A 12,739-nucleotide genomic window follows, 5' to 3' on the forward strand; every position below is an offset into this window, starting at 1 on the left:
AACATTAATCAACAAAATAGAATACATAATTAAACCAGATTGGTATCACTTCGGTCACAAAGTTTAACTTTTTAAACTCTTAACATGAAAACTTCAAATAAGGTACATCAACATTTCAGGGTTCCCACGCTTCTTGAAAGTATAAAGTACTTGAATTTCAGACATATGGATTCAAGGCCTGGAAAGTTCTTGAAAACAAACATAGGTCCTTGAAAAGCTTGAATTAAATTTGAAATAAATTTTGTTTCAAATATGTGCTGTTAAAGACTAATGATTGGGGTGGAGATGGGGTAGCGAGAGAAAAAAAAAAACTTAGCGTGTGTGTTGATGCGCAGCCTAGAGCCCTGCGTGGGACAGTTTTCTTCCTCTGCTCCCGCACACATTCTAATATTGTATATAATTTTCGCGCTATCAATATGTGGGGTATTGAAATCACATTTGAATGAGCGCTCACGCTCACTCTGTGAAAAGTGAGCACATCTTTACAGCCTAATTTTTAGGCACGTTGATATTCTGATCATATTTATTTTCTCAAGCACATTTTACCAATTCCAAACCATATCAATCTTAATAACTACTATTAATTTTGTATTTAATCATTTATAAGTGATATATAATTGTCCATGAAGGCTGGAAGTGAAAAACATTCAGGTGTGCAGAAGTATTAGGCAGGTTTTCTTTCACAGATGAAATGATCCAAAAAAAGAGATTTAACTGAAAAGTCAAAAATGATTAAATCCCCATGAGAAATATTCAAAAGTAATGCAATACAGAAATTGTAAAGTTAAGGCATGACCATTGGTCAGCGAAATGCTCATTGGGTTAGTAGGGTCAGACAAAAACAGGTGGATACGAAGAGACCCATGTTAACTGCAAAATAATTAAGAATTAATGTGAAGAATTAGGTGTGAAACCATCGGGAACCATTTAGTCTCCAGCGCCACCATTTTCCAGAACTGCAACCTACCTGGAGTCTCCAGAATTACAAGGTGTCAGGTTCTCAGAGACTTTGCTTGGGTAAAAAAATCCTAAAAAATAACCCTCGCTTAATAAGAATAACATGCTGAAGTGTTGTGAAATACATGAAGACTAATTTTTTATAGGCTTTATAAACAGATAAGTTGAGAGAGTGACTTATGAAGGACAAGCACGACATCCTCTTGTACCACTTTTTAAAGAATTTATCTTCCAGAATCTGGCAGTAAGTATTAGGAGCTCATTTTTAGTCATTCTCAGCAAGACAGACTTTTCAGGATAGGAGATGGACTCAAAATTAACTCCTAAAACTTACTGCGACATGGAGCTAAGGAGAAAATGTAGAACTTAAAAAATAAGAAAAACAGCTTAGTGAAAAGCGTTTACAGTTTAAAAGCAAATAGAAACTCCTTTTTTTTTACTTTTGCAGATTTGCACATGCACATTTCACAGGTTTAAAATGTTCATGACATATTTTTTAAAATATTGAAGTTTTGAGCAGCTGCATGTTTGAGCACCTGCATTCCTCTAGGTCAAAAATGAAGAAATGGGATTTACAATAAGTGATTTACAAAATCATTTTGACTTGAGTTTATTTATTAATGAGTAACGTCTCTATTGAGAGAATGTGCAGATTTTTAATGTTAACAGGTTTTACCATGTTATTACAACATTTAACCACTTTTTATTAATTTAAAAATGGCAAAATTCTTTCAAATTTAAATCTTGTACACGGACTACAGCAAAAAACAGTTTGATGCATATTTGATCAATATTTTAGAATTTGTATTTGAATATTACCAGTATTGACTTCAATGGATTTCTGCTCAGAATGCTCAGAATGGTCTTAATTTATGAAATCTACACATTCAAAACATTATTACTCTGAAATGTTTAATGTAAATGTTAAGTGTAAGTGAAATGTTTAGTACTGTAAGGTCTTTCATGACACTACATATGCTGGGGTGTAAATTTGATAGGTGCTTGATATAAAATAAACGGTGCTTAAAAAAGTCCTTGAAAGTCCTTGAACCTGGTGTTCATGAAAGAGTGGGAACCCTGACATTTATTTCTGCTGTTACATGTGTACACAATAGACATACACTCACCGGCCACTTTATTAGGTACACCTTGCTAGTACCGGGTTGGACCCCCTTTTGCCTTCAGAACTGCCTTAATTCTTCGTGGCATAGATTCAACAAGGTGTTGGAAACATTCCTCAGAGATTTTGGTCCATGTTGACATGATAGCATCACGCAGTTGCTGCAGATTTGTCGGCTGCACATCCATGATGCGAATCTCTCGTTCCACTACATCCCAAAGGTGCTCTATTGGATTGAGATCTGGCGACTGTTGAGGCCATTTGAGTAAAGTGAACTCATTGTCATGTTCAAGAAACCAGTCTGAGATGATCTGAGCTTTGTGACATGTTGCATTATCCTGCTGGAAGTAGCCATCAGAAGATGGGTACACTGTAGTCATAAAGTGATGGACATGGTCAGCAACAATACTCAGGTAGGCTGTGGCATTTGCTCAATTGGTACTAAGGGGCCCAAAGTGTGCCAAGAATATATCCCCCACACCATTACACCACCACCACCAGCCTGAACCTGAACCGCTCTTTTTCTGACCATTTTCTAAAAACGCTAGAGATGGTTGTGCGTGAAAATCCCAGTAGATCAGCAGTTTTTGAAATACTCAGACCAGCCCATCTGGCACCAACAACCATTCCACGTTCAAAGTCACTTAAATCCTTGTTCTTCCCCATTCTGATGCTTGGGTTGAACTTCAGCAAGTCGTCTTCACCACATCTAGATGCCTAAATGCATTGAGTTGCTGCCATGTGATTGGCTGATTAGCTATTTGTGTTACCAAGCAATTGAACAGGTGTACCTAATAAAGTGGCCGGTGAGTGTATATTGTAGACATGAGCTAAACTGACAGATGTACAAAAAGTATCTGATGCTCTGGGTTGAGAGGTCATTGACTGCTATAACTGGCCAACAACTTTTGCAATACCGCATAAGAAGGGTTCAAATATCTACAGTGTAATGCTAAAGATACAAAATTGACACAAAAATAATGGATGATTTGCCCTGACAGTTTTGACAAACTTTAATTCTAAGTAATAATACAGAGGTACTTACAGATATCTTTAACAACAAACCTTTGGCCTGTTGTAAAAATGGCAGCCCCTTACTCCATGCAGTCTTGTGTACTGTCAGTCCCTGCAGACGCCACAAATTTAGTAAGCAACACCTGGCAGGTACATCAAATATGCTAATAATGTCATAGTATTTATCCCCACACAACAAGCTGAATTTACTTTAAATACAGTGAGAGCGTTGTTTAATTTAAAACTGCATTAATTCTACAACCACACTTGCATGTGTGACAAGTAATCTTAATGACCATATTTGAGTTTTAAATTTTAAAGACAGAATCTAAAGTTTTTGTCTTATTTTGCTGGTGCTTTTCAAGATTCCCATTAAGAAAGGCACTGCTACTTCAGCAGAAAACTGTGTTCTATCAATTTCAGGCTTAAAACCTTGCATTTACCCTAAGAAAGCAATCACAACCATTCAACCACTTATCCTCTATAGGATTGTGGGGATACTCAGGCCTATCCCAACATCTTGGGCCACAGGCTTTGGAAACACCCCAGACAGATGGCCATTCCACCACACAGACACGCACTCACATCTTCAGACAATTTAGCTTCTCCAATTACCCCATGTTGCACGTCTTTGGATTGTGGTGGAAATCAGAGCACCAAGAGGAATCTCACAGCAACACAGGGAGAGCATGCAAACTCTGGACCTTCATGCTGTGAGGTGACAATGCTGCCCTTTGAATCACCGTGCCACCTTCCAATCAGCACCTTTTCTTAATAATCCAGTTCATTATCAAAACAGCATTAGAAGTTTGTTAAACTAAAAAAAATATAATGAGCTTAAAAAACAACTTGCAAACCTGCAAAAATACTTTCACATACATAAAATGTAAAATAAAGCACTTTTCCACTATCAGACTGCATGGTTGTATTTAAGTCGCATTAAGTACAAAGTACAAATACAAACCCTTCCATTTTTTTATTTATCGGCACATCTAGCTAACCGTCCTCAGGCCAGGAGAATCATGCTACTTTGGTGACATGGAGACTCATGAGCTTTGTAAACCGAGCTGCCTTCTCTTTGCTTTCTGGTAACCTTTGGGCCCGACGGTGGACAATCTATTGCAGGTTTGGTAACAAATATGCACAAATACCTTAATACTGATAGGAAAAGCTACTTATTTAAAGTTTAAGGTGCGGTTTCACAATACGAGTTGTCACAATTTTAATTTTTAGAGGCACAAATCACAGGCAAAAGAATCTTACATGACCAAAATAAGAATGTTAGGTCTGACGTCACACGCCACCATTTCCGGGTCCAAACACTCTATCAGATTGCCAAAGCAAAAAACAAATGGTGGTAATATTCCGCACACTCATAGTGTGCTGTAATACTAACAAAAAATCATGATCCTAACCTTTATCTTCATACCGAAATCTCAGATGGCTAGACAGTGATTCATTCTTTATAAATCATTAAAATACTGGTGTCCAGGACACCATGAGCCTGGAGACAGTAGTGTACACTGCAAGTTTAGCTTAAATGTGTGAAATAAATGAGATATCATCCTCAGATGGACACAAACAATATTTCTTACATCATGACATAACAGTGTGATAATATCAGCAAGCTTCAAAGGGGCTCAACATCTGCCTTAATACATTACATATTAAAGCTGCTTTTATCTTCCCTCTCTTTTGAAATACGTGGAGTCAGAAATGTTTGTTGTTTTTGTCTAATCTATAGTTTTGTCAGAGCTGCTCTTTTCCTTTTCTCTCTCTTTCTTAGAGTAGTGTTGCAATGTCTGGTGTCTGTTTCTAGATGGAGCGTCTGGAAAACGCTGACCACAGTCCTCGCAGGTATACGGAAGGGCCTCTTTGTCCCCATCCCCTCTTAACTGCTCTTTACTAGGCGTACTCCTCTCTTCCATTTCCTGGAGATGGATCTGATTGAGACCGGAGGCTTGAATTCTCTGGAAGTCTGCAACTGAGGATGATGCAGAGGCAGCCAGACTAGGCCTTCCCACAGAGTTGGGCTCCGTCACGATCCCGTGAACCGTGCGGTGATGAAAGCGAATACCGGAACGGTTTGAAAAACTCTTCCCACAGAGGCCGCACACGAAAGGCCTCTCGCCAGTGTGGATGCGAGTGTGGATCTTCAGAGCACCGGACTGAGTAAAGCACTTCCCACACTGACTGCAGCGGTAAGGTTTCTCCCCTGTGTGGATTCGCTGATGCGCTCTCACCCCAGCTAAGTGAGGGAAACCCCTTCCGCAATAAGTGCAGGTGTACGGTCTTTCTCCGGTGTGAATTCGGCGGTGAATCTTAAGTGCCCCGGACTGGCTAAAGCTCTTGCCGCAGTCGGAGCAACTGTATGGACGGGCGCCTGTGTGTACGTTGAGGTGGATGCGCAGATTGCTGTGTGAGTTGAATGAACGGCCGCACTCGGCGCACAGGAAGCCGCCGGCTTTGGATGCATGCTGGGTTCGCTGGTGTTGCAGCAGTTGTGACGGCCGGGGGAAAGAGGCATTGCAGTGCATGCATGGGAGCTGCTGCAAGCCCTCCTGTTGCGCGTGGCCCTGCTGATGATGCAGGAGCTGGGCGCAGGTGGGGAAGGTGCGCTGGCAGGACAGGCAAGGGAAGGATGGGAGTGTACATGACGTGCAGCTGGCGAGTGGGCAGTGATGGTGGTGGTGATGATAGTGGTGGTGGGCAATGTGTGCCTCTGAGTCCTTTTGTTGGCGCAGAAGTTGGCTACAGGTTTGAAACTCAAGGTGGCAGCACAGACACGGAAAGGCCTGAACTGGAGGGGACTCGGGATTTGGCTGAGGGATTGGGCTGTGGGTGCTTGTGCCTTTGTCCTCTTGTTGGGGGTGAGCAGATGTGCTGCTGGGCTGGGTGTTTTCCTCTTCCAGAGAGAGTTCCAAACCTAGACACAAGCCTAGGCCGACAGGGGCAGCGCTGAGCTCTTTGGTCTGCTGTGGTGGGGTGGACTGTGGGGACGAAGGTGGTTGGATCTGTGAGGTTGGACTGGTTTGGGGTTTTAAGGTGTGGACTGAGGAACTAGAAGGAGGTGAGGAAAGAGGGCAGCCAGGACATGTGCAGGCACAATGCTGAGCTACAAAAGATATAAATCAATGAAGCAGTGAGTAAAAAATGCATAAACATGATAAAAAACTTAATATTAAACTATTTCCTGGCAGGGTTGGAAACCGAGAACTGGTTGTTATTCAGAAGAACATGTACATCATTATGTGCACTGGTTGTTCATATAACAAGTACTTAAAGATACATATTATGAGCTTTGTCACATTAAGTGGCATTTTAGGAAAATAGATGAAAAATATTATTAAAATGATTTTAGTATTTTTATTTATTATAAGGCTCTGGAATATTTTATTCTATTTAACTTTTACATTACATTCTATTTAGATTTTACTTTTTTTCACAAACTTTTACATTAACTGTTCCCTCCTGGTGGAATGACCTGCCCAACTCAATCAGAGCAGCTGAGTCCTTAGCCATCTTCAAGAAACAGCTAAAAACACCTCACTTCCATCTTTATTTGACCCTCTAACTCTAGCACTCTCTATTTTAATTCTATTTTATCTATTTGTTTTCTTTTTTATTAAAAAAACACTTTACCCTTTAAAAAAAACACTTACCAAGACTTGCACTCTGTTTTCTAACTGCTTGTTTTCTGTTTATTTTTATTTGCTGTATCTCTGTTCTGTTGAAAGCTAAAATTATCTCATCATTTAGCAACAGGCTGCTGAGGCCAGTTAATGCAATAAGTAAATGCCTCTGAAGTACTAAAAGAACTGGAGCTGTTACTCAGAATCAATAAATTCTGCATGTTTCCCAATCCTTTTGCATGAGACAGTGTATTTATAACACAGCGGTCCAGTACCCTTACAGTCTATTGCAATATTTACTCACCATGGCTTTCATGATCTCTGGGTTCCCTTTCCCTTTCCTGCAGACCAAACCGAACACCACTTTTCACCTGGCTCTGTCTGGATGGGGTAGACTGGGGAGGATTAGAGACTTTGGGCCAAGCAGAAATCGGTGTCTCAGTACGTTGCTCTCTCAGTGGATGACCAGTGACTGAAGCATTTGCAGCCATAAGGTCACCAATAAAATTATGCATATCCAGCCATGAGCATGCACCAGCCTGCATTAAATAATTTTCATATTAAATAAATAATATTAGTTGTACATACTGTAATATAACTTTATATTAGATAAAATAATATATAATATCATATTTAAATATATGTCAAATTGCTGCATATGCACATTTCTTTGCACTGGATGAAAGTAAATAAATATAGCCTTAAAGCAATAGGATAACGGGGGTCGTAGAATAAATCGCATCAAGAGAAAATGACACCTTTAAGGACGCGTAACAAGATGCGATACAAGCGTTAAGCGTACGATATCAAGTGATACATCGTGCTAAATAACAAAACATTTCCATCGATCCGTGTACAGGTACGCCAATAAAATGCTTCCGTCTGCGTTTTTGTCGCCTTTGGTAGGCTATTTCTTCAAGCCGTGAAACACATTACACGCCCCTTTTAAGGCTACTTCCTCGTGTTTATGTTGGCATGTACTCACTGCGAGTCTGTCTTTGTCCATCTGGAGCGCCCTTACATAATCGAGTATGCAACTGTATTAATACACATTTATGATTAATGTAAGGTTGGGCGTTTCTGGCATTTGGTAAACCGAGAACCGCGGGTTAATGATTGTTGTCTGTTGACTTTACGTCCCACTTCTCTTACAGTCTGGCTGCTGCTCATAACGCCATTTCCCCCAACTACAGCAAGCAGTGTATTTCCGGGATATGAATCATGTGACTACATTCCTAATTTCTTTATACCCACATTCTGTACCTAGTCATGTACCATAACAACCGCCTACCTACCGTGTGTGTGTGTGTGTGTGTGTGTGTGTGTGAAGAACAGAACTGTGTAAAAACAATACAAAATGTTTCCAGATGTGTCACACTCACAAATGGTACAGAGGTGACAGACTGATACTTCTGACTGATACTCTCTGTCATGTCTCTGTCTGACTATTACTGTCATGGTTGCTAAACTTTGCCAGTAAATTATGGCATAACAATTGTAATAGACTGAATTATGATGCAATTCATGGATTGACTTAGTAATTATATAATTACTATAGTAGTTTGTATATAGGAATTAATTAATAGTGATAGATGTCCTTTTTGTACATTCAAACCATTAGGAAGGAAAGAAAGAAAGAAAGAAAGAAAGAAAGAAAGAAAGAAAGAAAGAAAGAAAGAAAGAAAGAAAGAAAGAGAAAGCTGAATCTGGGCTCTAACTGCTCACTGGAAATCTATTAAGTCTAGGTTAATTAGTAGGAAATATAATATATAAAAATATAAAGAAGGTAGCCTATTGAATATTGTATCTAGCATATGTATGTGGTCATGAACAAGATTATGATGTTCATGTTTATCTGCATATTCTACGGTATCTGTATTTCTGTTGCGCATATATGATCAGTTAAAACACTGAATTAAAACATCATTAATTTAAATTCACATATTTACTGAATAGACTTTCTGTATGAATAGATAAATATCCAACAGTGAATCCATAGGATAGGGCTGATCTCAGCTTGGTTTGTTTGTTTGTTTGTTTATTTATTTAATATTTTTATAAAATTATAAAATCTAATTTGTTGTTGATTTTTATTTTATTTTTAGATGATGAAATTATGCAATTAAATGTTTATGCCACATTATGGAACACATGAATTTACCTCAATACTTCATGTCTACATGTACATAATATTTTGAACTCTAGATGGAGCCATGAAGACAGAAGTTCTGTCCACAAACCAGGAGACACTGCCTCAGTTTAATTATAGACTACTTGAATTCCACTCCTCTTTTAGAATGTAAATTCACCCAAAAAAAAACCGAGCTGTAATTATGCCTTATGTTGTTTACATTTGTAAGGACCCATAATGGAGGGGCTCTAAGTCTTGCTCCTAAAGATCTACAGCTAGCTGGTTCACACTGAGGTACAGTAAAAAGTATGTAGTCAAATAAGTATGGAGTGGCAATACAGCATGTAAAATTGGCACATCTCAGACATCTCGGTAACACTTTAGAATACTGTTCCATCATTAATGAATAACTACACAAGAACACATGAGTAACGCAATATTAGCACTCTAGTAACTACTGATAACTAACAAGAAACTCTGATTAATGAATTAGTAAGCAATAGTGCTTAGTCGAATGTGGTAGTTCACTATTAGCTAATCAGTAACTATTAATTTTTCATACCTCCCTGAGAACTACTAAGAACTACTGTATACAGGTTCTTAATTAATACGAATAATACATAATATATAATTAATTCTAAATTAAAGGTGGTAACCCACTAGTAATGACTCAAGTATTACCAAATTCTTCTGAAGGAATTACTAATTTTCTGGATCAGTATTCTAAAGTGAAGATCAGGATAACTCTCGTAATTACTGAAGTCAGACCCGCGTATACGTACCGTATGCTATATCAGCGTGCCACACGCTATTTATCAGATTTCCAAAATGACGAAGGAAGCGCTATCACGGTATGGAACAGCCCTCATGGCAGCATCTCGTTCCCCTTCCTAGGCTACTTCAATGCTGCGATGACGTCATCGCTTTGGGAACGCTAAACCATAATGCCTGACGTACCTTAGATAGCTGGAGACCAAGGAAAGCATCTGCTCAAGCGGATAAGAACCAGGAGCCATCCTCACATCTAGACTGTAGAACTTGATGAGAGTGCTAGGAGGGGACCATCCTGCCGACGCACAAACATCTTCCATTGACGATCCTTTCAGAAAGGCCTGAGAAGAAGCCACTGCTCTCATGGAGTGAGCACGTAGTCCTAAAGGTGAAGGCAAGCCACGCGCCTCGTAGGCTAAAGAGATAGCCTCAACTATCCAATGCGACGCTCGTTGTTTGGTGACAGCGGAGCCTTTGCTCTTACCACCAAAACACACAAACAGCTGGACAGATCCACGCCACTGAGCTGTGTGGTCTACATGGATTCTTAATGCCCTCACCGGACAAAGATCCATGTTACCTGATCCTGTGTCAGCAAGGGAGAAAGCCTCTAGGACCACTTGCTGAAAACAAAATGGATTCGAAGCAACCTTAAGAACATAATCCAGCCTAGGTCGCAATAAGACCTTTACCAGCCCTGGGTTGAATTCCATACACGAAGGGATGATAGATAGAACCTGTAAGTCCCCTACTTTCTTAAGGGAGGATAAAGCCAGCAAAAGAACTGTCTTGAGAGTCAACAACTTTACTGACACAGACTCCAACGGCTCAAAGGGATGCCCCGACAGACCTTCCAAAACAATTGAAAGATCCCAAGAAGGAACTTGTGTCAAGCGGAAAGGCCTAAGCTGTCTCGCACCCTGCATAAAACGTGATACCAAAGGATGATGACCCACTGAAACATCTCCTACAAGTGCATGTCCCGCAGATATGGCCGCTACATACACTTTGAGAGTAGCGGGGGTCACTCCCTCAGCAAAAGGCCCTGAAGAAACTCCAGCACTGAACCAATGGGGTAATGAACTGGATCCAGGGCACGTTGTCTACACCACGAAGCAAAGGGTCTCCATTTGAAAGCATATAAGTGTCTCGTGGAAGGAACTCTAGAATTAATAATAGTGTCAGTAGTCTCAGCCGAGAGACCAGAACACACTAACACATTCCGCTCAGGGGCCACACCCATAGTTTCCATAAATCTGGCCGAGGGTGCCAAAAAGTGTCCCCCGAGCTTGAGTCAACAGATCGTGTCTTAGGGGAATCTCCCAAGGAGGGCCGACCGACAGACTGATCAGGTCCGAAAACCACGACTGGGTAGGCCACCACAGAGCCACCAACAACAGGTGCTCCACTCTGTCCGATCGTATCCTGAGTAGAACTACTGGGAGCAGCCGGATAGGGGGAAAAGCATATAGACTGGTTCTGGGCCATTCGTGGGCCAAAGCATCCAGACCCAGAGGCGACGGGGAGACAGGGAAAACCAGAGCGGGCAGTGCGTAGTCATGCTCGAAGCAAATAGATCCACTTCCGCTCGTCCGAACCTCTGCCATATGAGATTCACCACTTGAGGGTGAAGTCTCCATTCCCCGTCCTTCAGCCTCTGCTTCGAGAGCAGGTCTGCTCCTGAGTTCAGGTGACCTGGGATATGGACCGCTCTGACTAACAGGAATTTGGTCTGAGCCCAAAGAAGAACACTCCTCGTCAGCCTGTACAGGGGGCGAGAATGTAATCCTCCTTGACGATTCAGGTATGAAACTACAGTCATGTTGTCCGTCCTGACTAACACATAACAGCACGTCAACTGCGGTAAGAACTGTTGAGAGCCAGGAAGATTGCTAGTAGTTCCAAACGATTTATGTGCCAACTCTGCTGCTCCTCTGACCAGACTCCCCGAACTGGGCGTCCTTGATGGACCGCCCCCCAGCCCGTCAGGGACGCGTCCTTCGTGATAGTTTTGCGACGAAGACACGCTCCCAGCTGGACTCCTTTTCTAAATCCCCTGCAATGTTTGTACTGGCTACTGTATACAGGCCACCAGGGCACCATACAGACTTTATTAAAGAATTTGCTGATTTTCTATCTGAGGTAGTGCTGGCTGCAGATAAAGTCCTAATTGCTGGTGATTGTTACAGACTCCACACACGGGATACAAAAACAGGTAAGGTTTATTTTTTATTTTAAGGCAGATGAGCAGAGACAAAAGAATGTACTGTTGAAGGCAGATGCAAGGATGGAGTATGATGCGATGGGATTTCTCATAGAACCATGGTGTATACCGACAGGAGCTCATGGACAGATGGGAACCACACACCTCAATACTTCGGGGGAAGCTTCCAGGAAGGACAGACTGGGGTCCAGGACACGGATGGAGACAACACTCGGAGGAGACACAAGAGGTAAGTTCACAGGTATGTATATCAAAGGTAAATCACAGAGATAACACTTAGGAGTCCACTACGTACGAACGAGACCGGACATTTGGCTGTTGTGAGGTGTGTGGTTATGAGGTTGATGTATGGGGTGTCTTGATGAGGTGCAGATGACGTGCAGAAAAAGTTGACACCCGATGTACTTGTTACATTGTTAGAAAAATGGCATCTACGCTACTATTAGTCTGTTTCTTTCTTATTCCGAGGTCACCGTAGCCACCCAGATCCAGACTGTATCCAGATCAGATGGTGGATCAGCACCTAGAGATGACCTCTACAGCCAGGACACCTAGATGAGCCCCAGAGACTGATCCCCAGTGAAGACCCTGTCTCCAAGACGGTCATCAGGACAAGACCACAGGAACCAGATGAGTCCTTTGCACAATCTGACTCTACTTTAGCCTAGATTTAAACTGCTGATTTTGTCTGGCCAGAGGAGAATGATACTATTTCGACAAACTATTTCCCCGTCTAAATACTGTAAAGCTGATATAAAGCCACCCAGCTTTATATCAAGTCGATGAAAAGCTGCTTTGACACAATTTGCATTATTAAAAGAGCTATACAAATAATATTGGCAACTTGACTTTATTAGTCAATTGTTCCTGTATAGTTTTTCATTAACAAA

At 41.1% G+C, this 12,739-nt stretch overlaps 1 protein-coding gene across 1 annotated transcript; it reads right to left on the reverse strand.

Moving 5' to 3' along the window:
* Positions 1-3,069: 3,069 nt before the first annotated feature.
* Positions 3,070-7,932, reverse strand: LOC306877784 (uncharacterized protein). The gene is made up of 3 exons (XM_079429757.1): positions 7,709-7,932; positions 7,028-7,262; positions 3,070-6,206 (listed from the first exon to the last, which is right to left on the reverse strand). The coding sequence occupies exons 1-3, from the start codon at positions 7,727-7,729 to the stop codon at positions 4,825-4,827; spliced, it is 1,638 nt and encodes a 545-aa protein (XP_079285883.1). The 5' UTR covers positions 7,730-7,932; the 3' UTR covers positions 3,070-4,824.
* Positions 7,933-12,739: the final 4,807 nt, after the last annotated feature.

The sequence above is a fragment of the Barbus barbus genome (genome assembly GCF_936440315.1).
Source record: "Barbus barbus genome assembly, chromosome: 12".
Classification (NCBI taxonomy): domain Eukaryota; kingdom Metazoa; phylum Chordata; class Actinopteri; order Cypriniformes; family Cyprinidae; genus Barbus; species Barbus barbus.

Coding starts and splice junctions, on each gene's coding strand:
- LOC306877784 (XM_079429757.1), bottom strand. CDS start 7,729: ATGGACAAAGACAGACTCGCA. Junction 7,263..7,708: donor TGGACAAAGACAGACTCGCA/GTGAGTACATGC, acceptor TATTTAATGCAG/GCTGGTGCATGCTCATGGCT. Junction 6,207..7,027: donor CAGAGATCATGAAAGCCATG/GTGAGTAAATAT, acceptor TATCTTTTGTAG/CTCAGCATTGTGCCTGCACA.